Below are 22,525 nucleotides of genomic sequence, written 5' to 3' on the forward strand. Positions count from 1 at the left end.
ATGTTTTATAATTACATTACTACTGTTGCTGAATAATTTTCATTTATAATTACTTTGGCCAGGTCATCATATTTAGAACTTTTGTAATCAGTATGTTTCATTGAACAATTACCTTAACTGAATAATTGACACAAATCAAAACTGAAAGAAACCGAAAGTGTCACACATTCCTTAAGAATGGAAATCAATAGGAGGAATATCACTATTTATTTCATGGGCAAAGTTCTGCTGAAATCCATTCATAAGGTTATGGTAACTTGTCTTGAACATCCAGAGAATTTAATGTTTGTTATCTCTCTGATAGTAAGCAACAAGGTCAAATAATGCAAGAGGTAAAGGTAAGTACTCACCATACACGCTAAGAAAAAGAAATGATGCACCATAAAGGAGTTATGAAAATTGATCACAAATTGATATTCATACAGGTATCGACAGAAAATGCAAAAGTCTAAACTTTGGCAGTTGATGGATGAATGTGTGACACTGCAGTGCAATTTCACCACACAGCTGGTAAAGATAGTAAACAGTGACATGTCAATATCAGGGCATAAACTATTTCCAAATTTCATTCTCTGTGTACTCAGTTGCACATTAACTAGCCTCCCACAGGTGTGTGAATGGTGTACACAGACGTGGGCATTTGAGAAAGGACATTTCGAGTACTTGGTGAATCACTCAACATTTGAATAGGACTGATGCCATTCTTTGATTATGTTGGCAGGAATGGGTGAACTATGGCCAAACACAGAGTCAAGAACAAAGCAATCAACCTAGAGAGATGGCAGAACGGGAGGACCAAGCAATCATCAGAGAGTCACTCAGAGCCCTGAGTTTGTCATTATCATTGATCTCACACGCAATTGGTGCTTCAGTGACCACAAAGACCATTAATAGTTGGCTCACAGAAAGGAGGCTGACCTCATGGTGCCCCTTGCACTGAGTGCTATTGACCTCTGTACACCAACAAGCCTGTCTGCAGTGGTACTAGGCACATTTGGCCTGGAATCTTGTTCACTAGAGTAGAATTGTCTTCAGTGATAAGTCCTGCTTTGAATTGAGCCCTGATGACCAGCAAAGACATGTCTGGAGGCACCCCAGATCATAGTGGGATACCAACCTGATTATCACCTACCATATGGTCTGGGATTTAATTTCATTTCATAACAGGACTCCTTTGGTTGTCATTTGCAGCAACCTTACAGCACATTGGTACTTCAGTGATGTTCTACACTCCGTTTTGTTGCCTTGCATGGCAAGCCATCCTGGAATTACATTTCAACAAGGTAGCGTCTGCCCACATGTGATGAGAGTTTCTTCTGCTTGTCTTCATGCTTACCAAACCCTGCCTTGGCCAGCAATGTTGCCACATCTCTTCCCAAACTGAGAATTTTTGTAGCATTATGGGCAGGGCTCTCCAACCAGCCTGGGATTTTGACGATCTAATGCACCAATTGGACAGAACTTGACATGATGTCGTTCTGGAGGACATCCAACAACTCTATCAATGCCTAGCCAAATAACTACCTGTGTAAGGGCCAGAAGTGGACGAATGCATAATTGACTTGCTCAATTTGTGAAACTCTTTATCTTGAATAAATCATCCAATTTTTTTCTGAAATTTTATTCATTTGTTTGTCTGTACATGTAAATCACATCTACTGATTTCCACCCCATTTGCTGCAATGGCCACTGTGTCAAGATGTGTCTTACAATAAACAATGCATTCCTTTGCGAGGGCAGTTCTCCATCTCTGTGCATTACAAGAATATGGAATGGCAACATACATTGTTAGTGGTAAATTCATCATTGGTACGAAATATTTTTGGTTTAGATCCCTTTTCTGTTTTTTGTTTCCAGGTGGTTGACAGAGTACATTTAGTATCTTGAGCACATTTAGTGTCTTAACTGCTGCACTTTCAAGATTAAGGCTCCTTCCTGTTGTCATACAATTAGCTGTTTGAGAATGCCTTGGGTCATGCAGAAAACTTTGAGGCATATGTCTTCCTGAAGTCTTCAATGATACCTGAACTTTGTCACCCCTGCCCCATTTCTTTTGCCTTGCTTGACAATGTCAAGGCCAAGTTGCAACATTGGCAGGATCTTGTTGTTGCTTCTCCTATGTCATTTAGTCAATGGGCCACCCCTCTGGTGGTGATTCAGAAGCCAGATTGTGCCATATGCCTTTGTGGTGATTTGAAACAGTCAGTCAGTGCACAGTGTGCCCTGGTTTTGTATCCAGTTCCACAGCTGGAGAAGTTGTTGGTGAAGTTGTGGGCCAGTATTTTTTATGCATAAACTTGCATGATGGATACCTGCAGTTGCTGTTAGATACAACTTCTCAGAATTTCTTGGTGCTCAACATTATCATTGGGCTTTACCAATTTAATCACTTGCCTTTTCCTGTGATGATACACTGTCTAGTTTTCTTGCCACATACCAGCTGACATTGTTTAATGAGTGCAGTCTGGTGGAACATTTCCATGAGTGCCAGCTGCAGGGTCTTTTGAATTTGTTGCGCCATAAGCTATATACCCCAGACCATCATGATGCAACTCTTTTGCATCACAGGGCTGCCATTTGGGCCTGGTCTTTCTACCGACAGTAAGGATGACTTACAGGTATAGTGGCAGGCCACAAAGCTCGGCATTTGTTTGTAGCGGACATTTGTTAGGAGAAGTTGTGTTAGCAACCTGTTGGACCCTCACAACTGCCATCTCCACACTTGCTAGATGATGCAGTCTGGTGGAACATTTCCATGACTGCCAACTGCAGGGTCTTTTGAATTTGTTGCACCATAAGCCATATACTCCAGACCATCATGATTCAACCCTTTTGCCTCACAGGGCTGCCATTTGGGCCTGGTCTTTCTGCCGACAGCAAAGATGACTTTCAGGTATAGTGGCAGGCCACAGAGCTTGGCATTTGTTTTTAGTGGACATTGGTTAGGGGCAGTTGTGTTAGCAACCTGTTGGACCCTCACAACTGCCATCTCTACACCGGCTAGATGATGGGGTCAATCACAGAACTGATCCAATGAGGGGTTCCCAATTATGACAGCAACTAGGGCCCTGGTGGGGATAGCTCTGGTGACTGCCAAGGTGGAGTTCATGGAATTTGATCTGGTGCCCCCCTTCCCCCCATTCACCAGTGCTGAGTCCTCACCCCCACCAATGCTAGCAGATCAACTATCACCCAGTCTCCAGAACCTTCCACCATATGGCAGAGGTAGCTGCATCTCCATTATCTCCATCAGTGGTTGATCCACTGCCACAGAGTCTTGCACCATCACTGGTTTTATGACAGAGGTCGTGGCAGAAATAAGGCCATTTACACCTCTATGTGGCCTTTTCAGGGGGGAGTGGTTTAGTGTCCCTGTGCTTGGTCATCAAGATAGATGTAGATGAGTTGGTATAGATACTGCAGCATTACAGAACAAAATGCTGTCATGGAAGGCACACAGGAAGTGTGGCTTTGGCACACCCATTGACTTAGGAGTTTACTTTCCAGTGGTGGTAGGCCTTGCCCAGCAGTTCTTCCATTGATTTCAGCTACCTCAGACCTGGCCTTTGCCTCACACTGTTCTTTGTTTCCAGGTGCTAGTGTCAGTTGTTTGTGCTGGTCATGTTTGTGTTTATCCTTAGACTCTTCTCAATGCAGTGTTCAGACTCACTGTCCTCCATAGACTGACTCTCACATTCAGTTATGTTCCCTCTTCCAGCATTCAGCTCTGTGGCTTTGCTGTTGAGTCAGTGTCAGCTCATATAGTTACATTCATGCTGACAATGATGGTTTGTGGTATTTTTGTACCTTGTGTGGAAATAAAAGAAGTGAAATGGGATCACACAATAAAAACATCAACCATAAAGTCTAATATCAGAGGTGACAGAGAAATCACAAAGCAGAGCAGGATCAGAAAAGGAACACACACAAGCAGCAACAACAGATGAGTAGCAACACAGAAACCATTACAAAGGTAATCTATATTCACAGCTGAAGAAGGAAGAACATCTGCAATGGAAATTGCAACAACATGTGCAACAGACAAAAGGAATGTAAGTACTTTAAGGAGTAAATATAACAATTCAGTGAATAATAGAGATGCTGAGTTCTTGTAAGGCTTGTAAACAAAACAGATCTTTTCTAGCTTTTGGTCAATTTTTTTTCAGAGCTACAGAGTACATGCACACTGCACACCTGCACACCTACCTACCCCCCCCCCCCCCCCCCCCCTCTCGCCCCTCCCCACAAACACACACACACACACACACACACACACACACACACACACACAGGTTATGTTGAGTGGAGTTGCAAGTGAAGAAAGCTGGCAGGGAATGGTAGGGGTGCTCAGAAGATGCACTGGACAGGAAGGTGGCACCAATGAGCTTGTTCTGGCCGCAGACATGGAGAGTTGTGTCCAGCACACAGTAACATGGAGGAATGATTTGGAAGGATGAGAAAGAATGGAGGAAGAAGGAGACTGAGTGGAAGAGGGCGTGTGAATGCAGGATTAGTGAAGTTAAAGCCTTGGGGCAAGGGTAGAGTTTGGTGTGGGGCAGGGATTAGCAAAGATGGAGGACTTTTGATGACTTGGTGCTTATACACTTTGTGAGTTGCTACCTTTACCCCTTGAATTATTTACATTCCACCAGGACTTTCTGTTATCAGGTAACAGGAATATATGGGAATACAGGCTTCCCTTTGGGGTGCTGCAAAAGCTACAAATCTAGAAAGTGAGTCCACTCAGTAGACTGCCTTTCTTACAGTGGTATAAGGATAAAGAGGTTATGCCACAGTTTGCTTAATTATGACATCCCATCAACATTATGTGAACAAAACAAAATCCACAGTGTGTTAGTTCAGCCTTTGTGTAGCAACAAACCCATGTTGCAAGGCTAGAACTGGAAAAAATCATACAAACTCCACTCACTTGCCACCTGCACCTTGAATCCAGTCTTTCACCCTGTGTGTGGGAGTAGGTACGACCACCGTACTCTGTAAGTGGAAAGCTATTATGAAGCAATGCAACCAGTTCCACTGACATCTGAGGATTTGCCTGCAGAATATCAACACTAGTGATTTGAGGACTATCATCAATTTTACCATGAAGGCAATGGATGGGGCAGTAACATCCATGAAGTCAAAAGGTCTGAATTTTGCACCTGTTCGAAGAACATTTCCTAAATTATAAGCAGCATCGAGCAAGCAATCTGGGGGCTCCCCACTGATACTGCAGAAGAGATGACTAGCAAGACCAGTAGATTCTTGACAATGCCAAAATGCTAAATAATGATGTCATTGTGGCAGAACGCAAGGCTGTATACAACGATATAGTCATCTTGGTAGCTGACAAAGGCAATACAACAGCGCTGTTATGGTCATATGACTGTTAGCAGAAGATTATGATGCTGCTACAGGATCTGGTATACAAGCAAGTGAAGAAGGATCCTACACTAGCTGTGAAAGGAAGACCATCTCACTCCTCAACAACTGAGTTCTGGACAAGGATATGATCAGAATGCAGTACCCTACAACATCGGTACCACTATGACTTGACGGCCTCCTGAAAATAAACAAACAAAGAGTTCCACTATGTCCAAATGTGAACACTATAAATTTGCCACAGCTCAACACTTGGCAAATCTACTAAAACCTCTCATGGGTCTCTGTCCACACAGTGTCAAGAACTCAACAGAATTTGTGAAAATGCTTTAAGAGAGATGTCTGGACAAGGGAGATCAGCCCACTTTGACATGACATCTCTTTACACATGGATACCACTAGAAGATTCTGCGGTACTACTAGAAAGTCATTTCAATAATGATGTTGTGAAACTGTTCCTACTTGTACTCGCAACCATTTACTTCCACTGTAGTGAAAACTTCTATGAACAGATAGATGGAATGATCATGAGATCCTCTCTAGGCATTGCTAAACTATATACAAAACACTTAAGAGGAAATAGCTTTCAAAGCAACTCTACAAATATGTGGACAACACATTTGTGGTTTGGTCACACAGTGAAGAAAACCCAGAGGAATTCCTGTGCCTCCTTAACAGCATACATGACAATGTTAGGTTCACTGTCAAGATGGAAGAAAATGGAATCCTACCATTCCTTGACATTCCAGGACATTCTGATAAAGAAGAACCTTGGTGTTTGGCTGGGACATTTTGTCTACCTGAAGAAGACACACAAGGATCTGTACCTAAACATCAACAGCTGTTACTGTCCACAGCGATACAAGTCAGGGCTCACCATTGTGGCACACAGAATGTGAGCCGTAGGTGACAAGGAAAGTTATGGTATCTGCACAAAACCTTTTGCAAGAATGGCTACTCCCAGAGACACACATAAGATGTGCTCGCCAATCAAACAAGAAGAAGAAATAAAGTGACCCAGAAGAAGAAACCAATCACCTGGAATTCCTTCCATACACAGGGAAATCCACAGCAAAGATTGCAGGATAATGGAGAAACACAACATAAAAAGTATATTCTGGTCAACGCTTTGAAACAAGAATATGCTTGGCTCAAAAAACCAATTAAGGCTATGGGCACCTGGTATCTCCACCGTCAGTTGTGAGTGATGAGCAGTACATCAGCCAGATGCAGTGATGCATCTCACAGCACTGTTCAGAGCATGTGAGATGCATCTGTCTCGACTAAACTGACAAGTCCGCAGTTTCAGAGCACAGTATCAATGAGGGACACATGTTTGTTTTTGTACATAAGAAGATGGTGTGACACTCAAATGAGATCTGGGATTTGGTCAGAAAAAAGGCAGTGGAAATGCAAGTACATGATGATCTTCTCAATCAGGAAAGCAGTTTTCAGTTGATCTCTGCATGGAATGTAGCATTAGCAAAAATACACCAGGAATGTTCTGATGTGATAGCAATAGAGGCAGTGGATGAAATAGACAGGCAGCATGAGGACAAGATGCCTGGACCACTTCCTCTTCCTCCGCCTCCTCCTCCACCACCTCTGTAATGAGTCTCTATGTTCGCCAGTGTACAGTGAATCAGTGTCAATGGCTACCTCAGTGTAGTAGCTTGGATTTGTGATTTAAGAAGTTTGGGAGTGCACATTCATGTCTAAAAGTAAACATGGCTCATTTTTATTTATTGTCATTCAAATTTTAGCATTAGGATGGATAAGGAGTGTGGCTGCTGTGGGCAAATGCAGAAGGAGCTGGGTGCAGTTTGCAAACAGATGAAAACTATTGACCACAGTCAGCAGTCTGTAAGCTGCTCTCAAGGGGTTTTCTGGCTGAGAAACTGGCACATTGCATAGGACTTCTCAACTGTCACTTGAGGTCATGAGCTCTGCTGCCAAGGCTTCCTCCAGCATACCCAGAGCATGAGCACCATGCTTACTTCAGGGTACCTGGCTGGTTGTAATATGTTTGCACCATCCAAGGTGTAGAGTGAATGTGGGGACTGGACATCTGGCTTACTCCATTCACCCTATAAGCACACAAGTGTCCACTCCTTCAACAGAGCCTGAGCAGGCTCACCCAGGGGAAGGGTTTGCTAATTGTTAGGAACTCCAATGTTGGTTGCATTATGGAGCCCCTTAAAGACATAGCATCCAGGGCTAGAAAGAAGTCCAATGTAGACTTGATATGACTGCCAGGGGGCCTCATCCAAGATGTGCAGAAGGCTCTGCCTGTAGCTATCAAGGATGCAGGCTGCATAAATCTGTAAGCTGTGGTTCATGTCAGCATCAATGATGCATGTTGCTTAAGTTCTGAGGTCATCCTCAATTCCTAGAGTCACTTGGCAGAAGTGGTGTAGACTGCTAGCCTTGCTTGCAGGGTGCAAGCAGTGCTTATTATTTGCAGTACTGTACCCAGGATTGATCATGTCCCTTTGGTTTGAAGCTGAGTAAGGGGTCTCAACCAGAGGCTCCATCAACTCTATAACAGATTTTTGGTCCCATGTTATGGGGTGGAGTATTGATACTTTCCCCTTTATAGGTCAAGGGTGCAATACACAGAGGAAAAAGTAGCACAGTACATCTGTAGTGTACTTTTTTTTGGGTGGGCAAGAGTTTGATGTCCTCCAATCAGATCATTTACAAAGTAAAGACACTTCAAATGTCAAGATTTCAACAGAAAATAGATGAAGAATTGGAAACAAAGTCACCGAATTTACTACTGTCTAGGGAAGCTGTTGTGCTCAAATTATTGTCATAACTGAGAGCTGGATAAAATCCAAGTTAGAAAGCTCAGAAATACTTAAAGAGATATGAAATGTATATCAGAAAGCCAGATGAGTCATCATTCATTACAGTCAACAAAAAATATGTTTATCAAGGTCAAAAGTGAGTCTGACTGCAAAGTTATCTTGATGTCAGGAAATGGCCTAGTTAAACTTAAATTAATCATTAGATTCTTTTACCAGCCACCCAGTTCTGCTGTAACAGTTGTAAAATCATTCAAAGAAAGTCTATGACATGTATTGCAAAAGTACCCAGATCATAAAGTATTATTTGGAGGCAACATTAACCTACCAAGTATTGACTGGGGTATCTATGGATTCACTGCAAGTGGTACAGTCCTATGAAGTGGTTCTGAACACTTTCTCCAAAAACTGTACTGCAAAATTAGTTCATCAACCCACATGCAGTGGAAATATTTTAGACCTCATAATTACGAACAGGCCTGACCTTATCAACAATGACAGTACAGGGGCAATGGTTACTGGTTATAATATCATCATAGCAGCTTGCTTTAAATGTAGAAAAAATGCATATTAATGCAGATGAGTAGGAAAAACAATCCTGTAGAGTTCAGGTACAGTATTAGTTCTGTGCTGGCTGACATAGTCACATAGGTTAAATATCCAGGCATAATGTTGCAAAGAAACATGAAACCAAATTGCGCATATGGCCAATTGTAGGAAGGTGAATGGTTGACCTCAGTTTTTTGGAAGCATTCTAAGAAAGTGCAGCTCATATATAAAGAATACTATGTGTGGAACACTCACATGACCCATTCTTGAGTACAGGTTGAACATTTGGGATCCCCGCCAGAGCACATTCAGATGTATGCTGATAGGTCTATTACTGGTAGCTTCACTCAACATACAAATATTACAGAAATGCTCAATGAACTAAATTGCGAATCCCCGGTGGAAAGAAGATTTACATTTTGCAAAACATTATTGATGACATTTGGAGAACTGGTATTTTCTAAAGATTGCAGAATAATTCTACTTCCACCAACATACATCTCATGTAAGAACCATAAAGTCAAGATAAGAGAAATCAGGGTCATAAGGAAGCGTATGCCACTAACATTATCTCATGTAAGGATCATAAAGTCAAGGTATGAGAAATCAGGGTCACAAGGAAGCATATACTTAGTGTTTTTCCTTCACTCCATTTGCAAGAGGAATAGGAAAGGAAAGGACTGGGACCAGTACAAGGTAGCCTCTGCCACACACCATACAGGGCTTTCAAAGTATGTATGTGGATGTAGATAGCCACAACAGTTACTTAAGTTAATAAATCTATCAAAAAGCCAAGAAAGGGCAGATAAACAGTTGCTAGCATCCAACTTGGAGAATGAACAGACATGATAAACTCCCAATGTGATGGACATAAAGGAATTATGGGCAAAGTTTAAACCAGTTGTAAATCATGCTCTGGGGAAATGCATGTCAAGTAAGGACAGTAGAGGCCCACCATGGTTTAACAACAAAATTTGGAAAATGCTGAGCAAACATTGATCATTGCACTCTCACTTCAAAAAAGAATGCAGAAATGTCAACAGACAAAAGCTAGTAGAAATCTGATTGTGTATAAAAATATCAATGCACAAAGCATACAAGAATTTTTGACACCATACATCAGCAAAATATCTTGCTGAGAATCCTTGGGAATTCTGTTCCTACATAAAATCACTGAGCATGTTATGACCAGTCTGATATGGCAATGGGAGAGACAAAACTTGAAGTTTAAATTTTGCATTTAATACAACACTAACACAGCAGGATTGTACATTTATACCATTATCTGGCTGCAATACAAACTCCTGTATGAAGGACATAGCTGAAATGCAACTGAAAGAGTTGAAAACAAACAAATTGCTAGGTCCAGATGGATTCCCAATTTGGTTTCACAGAGTACTCTTCAGCACTGACACCTTAATTCACTTGCTTTTATTGTAAATCTCTCATCCATTGCAAGGTTACCACATACAAGAACAGTGAAAGAACAGACCCATAAAATTACAGACCTATGCTCCTAACATCAGTTTGCTTTAGAATTCTTGAGCATATTCTAACTTGGACCTGTAGTAAATTTCCTTGAGAGAGCAAAGCTTCTCTCTACAACATGTATTTAGAGAGCATTGCTCATGTGACACTCCGCTTGCCCTTTTGTTACACAACATCTGGTGAATTGCAGATGAAGAACAACAGGGAGATTCCATATTCCTCGATTTCCAAAAAGCATTTGAAAAAGTGTCACACTGCAGACCGTTAATGAAGGTATGAGGATACTGAACAAATTTTCAAACAATGGAAAATCCAGGATGGAATGTACCAATAGCAGAGAAGGAAAGTTGCCACTCATGATGTAGCGGAGATGCTGAGTTTCGATAGGCACAAGAAAAAGATTCACACAATTAAAGCTTTAGGCCATTAAGGCCTTTGTCAGCAGTAGACACACATACACACATGCACACATACACTCACATAAACGCAACTTGCACACACACACACACACACACACACACACACACACACACACACATAAACGCAACTTGCACACACATCTGCAGTCTCAGAGATTTTCAGATATATAAGTAGTGCAAAGGCTTTTTAAGTAACTGAACCCATTATGTTGTCCTGGATGGAAAGTGTCCACCAGAGACAAAGATATTGTCAGGTGTGCCCCAGGGAAGTGTGACAGAACAGCTCCTCCTCTTTATACACATAAAAAAATCTGATGGATAGGGTGAGCAGCACTCTGCAACTATTTGCTGATACTGATGAAGTGTAGGGAAAGTGCTGTCATTCTGTGAATGTAGGAGGATACAGGATGGCTTAGATAGAACTTATATTTGTTGTGATGAATGGTAGTGTGCTCTAAATGTGGAAAAATGTAACTTAATGCACATCTGCAGGAAAAAAACCCTGTAAAGTTTGAAAGCAGTATTAGTAGTGTGCTACTTGACACAGTTAAGTTGGTTAAGATTTGAGGTGTAACATTGCAGAGTGGTATAAAATGGAATTAGCAAGTAAGGATGATAGTAGTGAAGGCAAATGGTCAACATTCATTTATTGGGAGAATTTTAAGAAAGTGTGATTCATCTGTAAAGGAGTCAGGTGACAAAAGCCATGGGATAGTGATACACACATGTACAGATGGTAGTAGTATTGTGTACTTAAGGTATAAAAGGGCAGTGCATTGGCAAAGCTGTCATTTGTACTCAGGTGATTCGTGTGAAAAGGTTTCCAATGTGATTATGGCTGCAGCACACTAATTAACAGACTTTGAATACAGAATGGCAGTTGGAGTTAGATGAATGGGACATTCCATCAAAAACCATTAGGGAATTCAATATTCTGAGATCAACAGTATCAAGAGAGCACCAAGAATACTAAATTTCAGGCATTACCTCTCACCACAGACAACACTGGGTGACAGCCTTCAATTAATCACCAAGAGCAGCGGTGTTTGTGTAGAGTTGTCAGTGCTAACAGACAAGTAACATTGCATGAAATATCCATAGTAGTTGACTTGGGACATACAACGAACATAGGACAGTCTGGTGACATTTGGCCTTAATGGGCCAAGGCAGAAGATGACAAATGCGGGTGCTTTTCCTAACAGCATGACATCACAATGAGTTTACATGGAATGGACTGGGTCCTCTGGTCCAAATGAACTGATCATTGACTGGATATTGGTATGTTCAGCTCTTTGGAGACCATTTGCACCTGTTCATGGACTTCATTTTTATGGATGAAAATGCACCATGTCACTGGACCACAATTGTTTATGATCAGTTTGAAGAACATTCTGGACAGTTCGAGCAAATGAGCCATAATTGCATGACATTAATCCCATTGAACTTCTATGGGACATAATCAAGAGGTCAGCTCATGCACTTTTGCAATAATTGACAACTATAGAGCCAGCATGGTTCAATATTTCTGCACAGGCTTTCAACTCAACTTGTTAAGTCCATGCCACATCAAGTTGTCTGCACCACACTGGGCGAAAGGAGGTCCAACATGATATTAGGAAGTATCCCATGAATTTTGCCACCTCAGCATATAGAAAATTAGTGCTACACATTCTAGAATAATTCTTGAGTGTTTGGAATCCCCACCTGGTCAGATTAAAGGAAGACATCACAGCAATTCAGAAGAATGCTCCTAGATTTGTTACTGGTACGTTTGATCAACAAGCTACAGAAATTCTTCATGAACTCAAATGTAAATCACAGGAAGGAAGAAGATGTTCCTTCTCCAAAACACTATTGAGAAAGTTTAGAGAACCAGTATTGCCAACATACTGCAGCATGATTTTAATGTCACCAACATATATTTCACATTACGACTATGAAGAACAGATAACAGAAATCAAGTCTCATACAGAAACAAATAAACAGTTATTTTCCCCTCTTTCCATTTGCAAGTGGAACAGGAAGAAGTATGACTAGCAGTGGTACAAGGTACCCTCTACCATGCACTGTAGGGATGTGTGGCAAGATTGCTCTTGCTATTTACACACATTAATGGTCTGACAGACAGTGTGAGCAGCAATCTGCAGTCTTGCAGAGTAGGTATGTATATATACACGCAGATGTAGCAGTAGTGATATTTTTCCAGGTGCTCTTATATATGCTGTTAAGGCCTGATTCAAAAGATAGTAAAGAATCACCATCGAATCTCATTATTGTCTACATTTTCAAAAATTTAAAATCTACTGTTGCTTTTTACTGAAAAACATTATAATGCAAACTGTTTGGTTTTGTAAAAAGGCCATATTCACCTTGACATATGATATATTAAAATCAGTAAACAAAACGTTATTACCATTGTCAATTTTATGTGCCTCATCTAGGGCTTTTGTTTGTGTGATCCATAATATCCTAATGCAAAGGTTAAAATATAATGGAATAATCAACACAGTTTCATAGTTGTGAGGTTACCAGCCTGACAGAAAGCAGTAATTATCAGTAGACCACGGATTTTAGGTAAAAACATATTTTGTTCCTGAGTTCCTATTTGCATAAAAATTTGTACTTATGTGTTTCATGACTATTTACACTTAACAGCGTTTATTCTGTAGGACCTAAAAAAGCCTATTTCGACATTAGTGCCTATTTTTGTCTATTTCAGCTTTAATATCCTAAAAAGTGCCTATTTCATCATATGAGACAGTGGCTCCAAGTTTTTCCACACTATACGACAGATGGAAAAAAATATTTTCTGCCCAGCGTGCAGCAAGGTAGCTAGTTGATATGCGCTCATGCTTCGTATTTGCCTAACACTTTGGTCTTTTTTTATTTTTTTATATCGCTATCCCTATTAATACCAAATACTCTTCACAGGTGTTTTATTATTCATATGTAAAAAATAGATCACGGATCTTTAGGTTAAAACCTATTGTTTTTCCTAAGCTCCAATTTGCATATAAGTTGGTACTTGGGGTTCGTGACTAACTAAACTGAATACTGTTAGTTCTATAGGACCTAAAATTCCGTATTTCGACGTTGATGCCTAATTTTGCCTATTTCGGCATCAAAATCCTAAAAAGTACCTATTTCGTTAATCTGACATAAAGTTCTTGTGTTTTCAAAGATTAGAAAAAGGAAATAAACTTAGGGCTTTACGTCTTGTCAGAGGTGAAGGTCGTTAGAGACTGTTTACAATCCCTTTGCTTGCCTTACTACCAACAGCACTCGGCACGGTTGAATGGTCATCCGTCCAAGTACGCGCCGAGCGCGACAGTGCTTAACTTCGGTGAGCCAATGGGAACAGGTCAAAGATTTGAGTTACACATTAGAATCGAACGTGGGAGTACTAAATGTTATATTTGAAAATATTTCGTTCGTAGGATTCTGGCCAGCTGTGTATTTTCGCAAAGAAACGGTTTCATAGGCCTTAAGCTGAGCACGGATTAAAAAATCACAATGTTAATCGTAGACGCCCTCTATAGCTAAATTACTGCCCTTCGCGCATTTTCTCGCTGCTGTCTACAGGCAGTCCTATCAAACTACTCTGTTTCGTGAAAGGTATTATACGTGAATTTTCCGGTTCGAAAAATAATTTGCCAGTAGTGAGATGTTTTCATCTGAAGCACTGGTAGATTGTTCAGAAGGGGTGGCCATCTGTCAGGTGCCATATGTCCAGCAACGAGTACGGTACTTCCCCTATCGCTCCCATGCACCACATTAAAAGGGAAAAAAAAAAAAAAAAAACAGGTCATCGTTCACTTTTTCCCAGTGAAAACAAATCAGTACATTGTGTGGCGACCGACGTGTGTAAGTGTTACTAACGTTCAAAGTGCAAAATAAATTCTAGTTTCTGTGTGAGAATACTACGCCATGCTGAAAACAGCTAGTTCAAAGTCTACTCATATAAGGCAGTGGCTGCAAGATTTTCCACATTATACAACAGATGGGAAAATTATTTTCTGCCAAGCATGCAATAAGGAGGTTAGTTGATGGTTTTCTTAGACTTCTTATTTTCCTGTCACTTAGGATTCTTTTTTATTGCTATCCTTTAGTAATACAAAATACTCTTTATATGCAATTCTAAACGGCATTTCCCTTTTCTCTCGTATTAGGTTTCGAGTGTTAAGAAATCTCACTTAACTCAGCATGCAGATGGAATCGCAGATAAAGCTAATGTTGAACGAAAGTCAAAATTGAAGCAAACCCTTTTAACCAGTAAATCTGGTGAATCCTCCGAAAAAAACAAGTTCTGCAGTGATTTGTGTCATGCACTTGTGGCAGCAAACATCCCCTTTCGGAAACTAGAAAACCTTATTTTCAGAGGTTTTCTTGCGAAGTCTATTCCTGCAGAGTCTACGTAAGAATAATGTGGATTCAGCTTACAATGCTGCATTGCACAGAATCCGAGAAGATGTTGGAGAATCTTGTATATGGATTTCTGTGGATGAAACTACTGACTGACATTGTAAACCTGACTATTGGCAAGCTAGATCCAGAGCTCCATCCAGGGCTCATTTGATTTACTCAAGACAGCTTGCAAAAACTAACCAACAAACAATAGCACAGTTTGTGAACAATGGGCTTAAGGTGCTATCCCCTAACGGAGTGGATGAGAATAAGGTGCTTCTGGCCATCACTGACGCTGCTGCGTATATGATAGCAGCGTTTCAACTATTAAAATTATTTTACCCATTGATGCTGCATGTAACTTGTGTAGTGCATGGGATCAACCGCATAGCAGAGCAAGTAAGGCTACAATTTCCTAAGGTAAATAAAGTAATATCTATGGTGAAGAAAATTTTTGTTAAAGCACCATCAAGAATACAGGCATTCAAAGAACAGCTTCCAGATGTCCCATTGCCGCCAGAGCCTGTTGTCACCCGCTGGGGCACATGGCTGATAGCAGCAGAATACTATAGTACGCATCTCTCAGCTGTCCAGAAGGTGGTTGAAAATATACCGGAGGATGCTGCATCCATAACTGCAGCAATGGAGTTACTCAAAGATTCTTCTTTAAAACAGGACTTATCTTACATTAGGGCCCACTACACATTTATGGCAAGAATAATTTCACAATTAGAAGGCTCAGGGAGACCTATCTACCATAATATTTCTTTGCTTGATGAAGTCAAAATGAAAATTAATGAAGCGCCAGGTGAAGTAGGGGAAAAGTACGGGCAAAAATGCGAACGGTTTTGCAGAAGAACACTGGCCTGAAGGAGTTGTGTGCAGCTGCTGATGTACTTAGGGGAAAATCCAGCACTCCTGACTGCAGCATTCCTGTCCAACATGTGCCAAAAATGAAGTACGCCCCTGTCACATCTGTTGATGCAGAACGTTCTTTTTCAGCATATAAATTGATTCTGACTGACAAGCGTCACAGTTTTTCACTAGAAAACCTAGAAAAGATTTTGGTTATTTATTGTGAAGCCAACTATGGTCAGAATATGTGAAACTATGAATGTATTAATTAAACCATTGCCACATCTTTTTTACGGAGATCTTTATCTTGCAGGAGCTCAAAAATATTTGGAGTTATGTTCAATATTAATGTTGTAGATTGCCGTGCTCTGTAACTGTGTAAATATTCTTTCTCCTTGTTTTAATGACTAATAAGATGTTCATACTGCCAACACTGTGTATTTTAATTTATTTTTATTTTCTCTGCATCATTTTTATTAGAGCCTATTTTAGGTTTTATATAGCCTAAATGAACTAATGAAGGAGCCTATTTTAGGTGCCTAAAACACACTTTTTTACGACCTAAAAATCCGTGGTCTAATTATCAGTTACCACATAGTAATAGGCACTCTGAATTTGAAGCAGTCAGACATGGTTTATTAGAGGGTTTTGTCTGGGTCATTAGTTGTTTATAACACTCACTAATAATCTTTCAGTTGAAGTACCACAAAGTAAGAGATTTATCCTCTTTGAAGGTGAGATAATAAGTGCAAAAGTAACAGCTAGTGAGAGCTATCTAAATCAAAAAGTATCCAGTGATATTTGCAAATGTCAACTAATGATTCAGTAGAAATCGGTTGCAATCAAATTTTGACACAGTTCAGTAATGTAGTTCAGTACTTCACATAGGAGAATGCCAGAACCTATAACAATAATCTATCCAAACAATGAAACAAAATAAGTAAGAAGTTAGATCACAATGGGAAATTGAAAATTCACATTATAAACATAAAGCAGCTACATTTGCAGGTATTGGTCACTAATAACTAAAGAAATTGTTTTATTTTGCATATTTCCACTTGCTAATGAGCTATGAAATCATTTACAGGAATAAAAATTTCAGGTTAAATAAGCGTGTGATAAGAATTATATCTGGTGTCAGTTCTAGAATTTGGACACAGGTTTCACAACATATACATTCAAAATATTTTTCTTGTTACCAATATTTTTATTTTCTCAAAATACTGCACAAACCATGATTATAATATTATAACCAAAAACATCCTCCACAAAGTACAACATTTATATAGGAAGCTGTCATAATGGGCAATCAAGTATCTAACAACTTGCCAGAGCATATGTTCAAATGTTCAAATGTGTGTGAATTTCTAAGGGACCAAACTGCTGAGGTCATCAGTCCCTCAACTTACACACTACTTAAACTAACTTCTGCTAAGAACAACACACACACCCATGCCCAAGGGAGGACTCAAACCTCCGGCGAGAGGGCCCGCGCAATCCGTGACATGGTGCCTCAAACTGCTCGGCCACTCCACGTGGTGCCAGAGCATATGAAATATCTTGTATACAATATATTGGAATTTAAGAAAACATTAAAGAAATCTCTGTTAGGCAACACCAGCTCCACTGGAGAATATTTTCACAAGTATCCTCGCAGTTAATATATTAGGTCATAATATTAATATTAGGACTGTAATACTATATAATGTTTCATAAATTTAAGGCATTTTGCTGTATTGCACTAGAACAAAATGTACATTTTCAATACCTTTCCTCACCAAACTGACTACTCTCTATAGAATATGGTTCATGTAATACAAATAAAGTATGAGTCCCATAATATCTCAACTTACGTATATCAACTTCCTCTTCAAGTACTGCTTTTGGTTTGAAGAGTTCCTTGAAATGTGGCTTACAGTAAAGCTGGCCTTCATGGCTGCTGTAAGTATCCACTCTAAAACACACAAAATTAAAAATTATTTCAAAGATGACAAACATTCGAGTATTAATCAATGGCATTTTGTTATGAATAACTAAATAATGAAATCTGTCTACTGTCTTCTCAAGAGCCTATGTAAATTTTGTAGCACAGATTCATCATGACGACTTCAGTTGGTTATCAAACATTGAGTATCTATGTATTTTGCTGTTGTATCTGACATCACAATGAAATAACTTATATACATTTTTATACTAGTGTATCACTGTATCATTGATCATGGACTGGTCTTAGACCTATACTGTCCAACACAGTCTCACTCTTACAACTTTACATTCCCCCTGAGATCTGTAGTTCATTATGAGTACTGATAATCTGACATTTTTTCCTCTGTCTCATATCTGCTAACCATCTCCTTTTTATTATTATTATTAAATTAATAATCACATTCTCATCAGAAAATTTCGTTTTCACATGGTCTTTTGTGTGTCAGCAGCAGTAAGATTACCCAGATATGGATGATTTCACATATCCTGAACTTCCTCCGTCAGCCATTTTTATCAAATTTTAATTTATAGAAAAAATTGATTTAGATATGATAATTTGCTTAACATGTTAAAATTCCATATATCTTCTGTGTCAATACATCCCTAAAAGTCGCCACTCGTACCTTGATAATTTTATTACTGATATATATAAAAATGGTTTTGACTTACAATACTTTGCAATGACCATCTGTCAAATAACAAAGGCATATGGATAAAATTAATAGCCAAGAAAGTTAAGAAAGACTATGTAATAATTCAGTATGTTTGGCTAGTATATGATAATACATCAACAACTTCATGGGGAAAATGAACATTCTAATCTGGAGTAAAGTAAGAAATTCTGTGGAAGGCTTCAACAGACTCATCTGTGCTCTGCCTGAAATTCTTAATGTCTTTGACTATATAAGGTTTTGCTCAATGCATTTGGAGAGTTGAAATTGGAAATTTCAGTCCACTTTGTCCAGCATGTCCCGATCTATGTTGACAATAGCAGTGCAAATATTGTTCTGCAGTTCATCCAGGATCCATGGATGATTGGTATACACCATGGATTTAAGATAGGCCCATAGGAGAAAGTCACAGGGGGCTAAATCTCATGAGTGTGCTGGCCACTGAAGAGTCCCCCTCAAAGAGATGAGATGGTTGGGGAAGCGTTTGCAGAAGAGAGTCATTGATACTCATGCCATGTGAGCTCTGGAGCCATCTAGTTGGAACCAGACATGCCTCACATCCATTTCTTCAAGTTCAAGAAGAATAAATTCCTCAGTCATCTGGACACAATGCTTAGAAGTGACTGTAACAGCCCTATTGTTCTCTTTGAAAAACCAGAGGCCAATAACGCTAATTTTGGATAACACACGTCTGTCACATTTTCTGTATGGAGGGGTAACCTGAGAAGTTCTCGGGGGGTTCATGCCACTCCAGTATCAAATGTTTTGTTTATTTATTAATCCAGACAAATGAAAGTATGACTTGTCATTGAAGAATATAAGAACATTATTAGGCAGGTTTTCGATCAAGGCTTCTAATGCATTTTTTCATGAAACTGAATCACATGGATTAAGAGCATGCATTACTGCCAGTTCTTTTGGATGATATTTCAAGTCTTGATGAAGATTTCCTCTTTCTGTGCAATCAGAAATTGCTAAAGCAGCTGCATGTTTACGTGCAGATCACTTTGGGAGTTCAGAATCACCAGCATTACTTTCTCGGTGTTTTCTGGTGTCCTGGTGGTTCCTGATGACCTTGGTTTCTTTTTCTTCACACTACAGGTATCCATAAACATATTCTCCCACACAACAATCAATTTTCAATCAGGAATGTGACATTCAGACACGACTTTCAACTGTTCCCTGAATGTACCTGGGTGGCTACAACAGAGTGGCCATTGAGAAAGAAAGAAGCTACTCCATATCAGAAGTAACTTTACACCTATCACTGAAACTATGGTTTTAATACCACTCCCCCTTTCCCAAATTGTAAATGGGATGCTTGATAGTGATTGTCCACCTGCTTAGCTGAATGGTAACTTTCTTGCCTACCATGCAGGGGGCCCAGATTTAATACCCAGCAAGGTTGGATATTTTCTTGCTCACGAACTGGGTGTTGTATTGTCCTCATCATCATCTCATCACCAACACGCAAGTTGCCCAATATGGCATCGCCTGAAATAAGACTTGCAACCCGGCGACCGAACTTCCCCGGATGGAGCCTCCTGGCCATCAGTGCCACATGCTCATTTAATTTCATTTCATTTGTTGGTTATCATTTTCCAAACTGTCTTGTAAAAACATCTGCCATTCCCATATATAAAAAGAGTCAGAAATCTGATTATAATAATTATCTGAAGTCTCTGATAAATATTTTTATCCAAAATAATTTAATATTATACATGCTGAAACACAAAATTTGTACAAATTTGTCAGATAATAATATCCTGATGCAGTACAGTTTTAGATCTCAACTGTCAACAGTTACAATTAACTGAGAGTGTTATTTCTTCTATGTAAACCTCTTTTGATTCAAAATTATCTGTTGAAGCCACAGTAGTTGAACTGCAAAAGGTGTCTTAAACTGTAAACTATACAAATATTACTAGAGCAACTGTAGTGTTGTGGATTACAGACATTGAACTGCCCTCATTAAGTTCTGCATCATTAATATGACACAAATTCTAAACTGCAACAAACTCACAGTTCTTGACTGTTACTCTAGGTGTTGCACAAGGTTCAGTGCTCTCTCAGCTACTATTTATAATATCTTTGCATGACCTGTCCAGTTACATGCAATGTAAATTTGTGCTTTACAAAGAAGAGATGACTTCTGGAAGTTCTGGAATTGATGTAAACAAACTGAAGGTACAAAAGAAAGAACACCTTAAGTTATCTAATATATAGTTTGAAAGTAATAAGTTATCTGTTAAACATGAAAAGCAGTGAACATCACATTCAGGTTACCCATTGCTGGTACTTAATGCACATCTATTAAAATCCTTGGTTTATAACTGGATTTTAAATTAACTTGGTACAGACATGCACACAACCTATTTAAAAAGCTGCCACACGTTGATTACAATATACACATGACCTACAGAAAAGCTTAGTATTTATTTGTTTTTCTTTTACTTCCATGTAAAATACAGAATTTCTGTGGGGTATTTCTCTACAGTCCAGAGAAAAAATATTTGGCCGAAGAAGACCATCAGATACATTTATGAGATTATATAAACTGACATATCATTACACCTTACTGCAAAGAATTAAAGAGTCCTATCTCCTTTATTTGGATGAAGTTGCCATAACAAGTATAACCTAAATTAGTCTGCACATGAACATAATATCTGCCAAAAATTGAAGGTAGATGTAGATACAACTTGACATAAGAAACACATTGCACTAATCAATATGTAAAAATAAAACTGTTCAGTATATTGCCTCTATAAGCATGCAGTGCCTAGATTAATCCCATAAAAAATAAAACCTGACAAAACTGATAGAAACAACATTTTAGTTGTATGAAGCTGAGAGCTGCTCAAAAGATGATCTTAGTTAGTGAATAATTCATAATATTAAATGTATCATCTTTCTAAATATTTTATATTTGTCCTTTTATTGCATGCTTTGATGGATATAATATTTTATTAACTATGTTTTCCACCTTAACTATAAATCACATTGTAGAAACTGAGAAACTATTTTCACTGAAAGTTTATTGAATATATAGTGTGTCCTTTTATCATGTATGTTTCAACATACAGTATGCATACCATACTGTATATACTTATGATTTCTAAATTGTCGAGCCTATTATGTATAACCTACTTTAAATTACTCATGACAACATTAAACACGTGTTCATACTTAAAGATCAATAAATAAATAAATAAACAAATTAAAAGATCTCTTTAGAGGCCAAGAAGTTCATGATAAACCCCCTTTTCATTCCCATGACTAGGTTTACTACCTATTTAAACAGTTTCTATTCACATGAATTTTTATGTTAATTAAGCTACTGTGTAAAGTACAGCATAAAGTTGACTGTTATATTCCACATTTTTCAAATTTTCTTTTCAGTCAGGTGTGTACTGTTAAAGTGTTTTTGCATTTTTCCACGAATTATTTTTCATTACTGAGTTTTCTCATCAATGCTTAATTCTGCAAGATTGTTACTTCCATTCACAAGCTGTTACTTTTACATGGGCTACCAACTCTTTATCTGAGAAATGCAGAAGTTGAAATAATTTGCCAAATCAGAGAATCATTTTAAGACTGTAGCAGTAAGAACTGGTAAACAACCAACACCTGTCTGAAGAAAGTATGAAAGTGGTTCATGTACATTTGCAGTACCAAGCACGTAACAATCATGTAACATGTCTAAACTATTCTGCAGAGCCAGCTTCTTCGTTCAGAACTGACTTGCAGTGATACGAGAAAGAGAGTCTCAAACAACTGTGGCAGTGAGTCAAGTAATAAATAGGGCTATGATACAAACAAATTCAGCTAGTGAAATCAGGATTGCTCCATCTTGTGTTTACACTATCGTTACTCACCCTGAAGGATACAACTGAGAGCAGTAAAGTACTTTTCATTTTTTATATATTTGTCATAAACAACCTGCTTTCATCATTTCATATTT

The 22,525-nt window shown here is 39.0% G+C and overlaps 1 protein-coding gene across 5 annotated transcripts in view; it reads right to left on the bottom strand.

Annotated features, from left to right (window-relative positions):
- LOC126470020 (LIM domain and actin-binding protein 1) overlaps positions 1-22,525 on the bottom strand; it is a 230,581-nt gene that overhangs the window by 106,871 nt on the left and 101,185 nt on the right. For all 5 annotated transcript variants that reach the window (XM_050097500.1, XM_050097501.1, XM_050097499.1 and 2 more), the window contains one exon: positions 17,758-17,858. In XM_050097500.1, the coding sequence (XP_049953457.1) occupies positions 17,758-17,858 (101 nt within the window). The remainder of the gene's footprint in view (positions 1-17,757; positions 17,859-22,525) is intronic.

This window comes from Schistocerca serialis, chromosome 3 (assembly GCF_023864345.2).
Source record: "Schistocerca serialis cubense isolate TAMUIC-IGC-003099 chromosome 3, iqSchSeri2.2, whole genome shotgun sequence".
In the NCBI taxonomy this organism is placed as follows: domain Eukaryota; kingdom Metazoa; phylum Arthropoda; class Insecta; order Orthoptera; family Acrididae; genus Schistocerca; species Schistocerca serialis.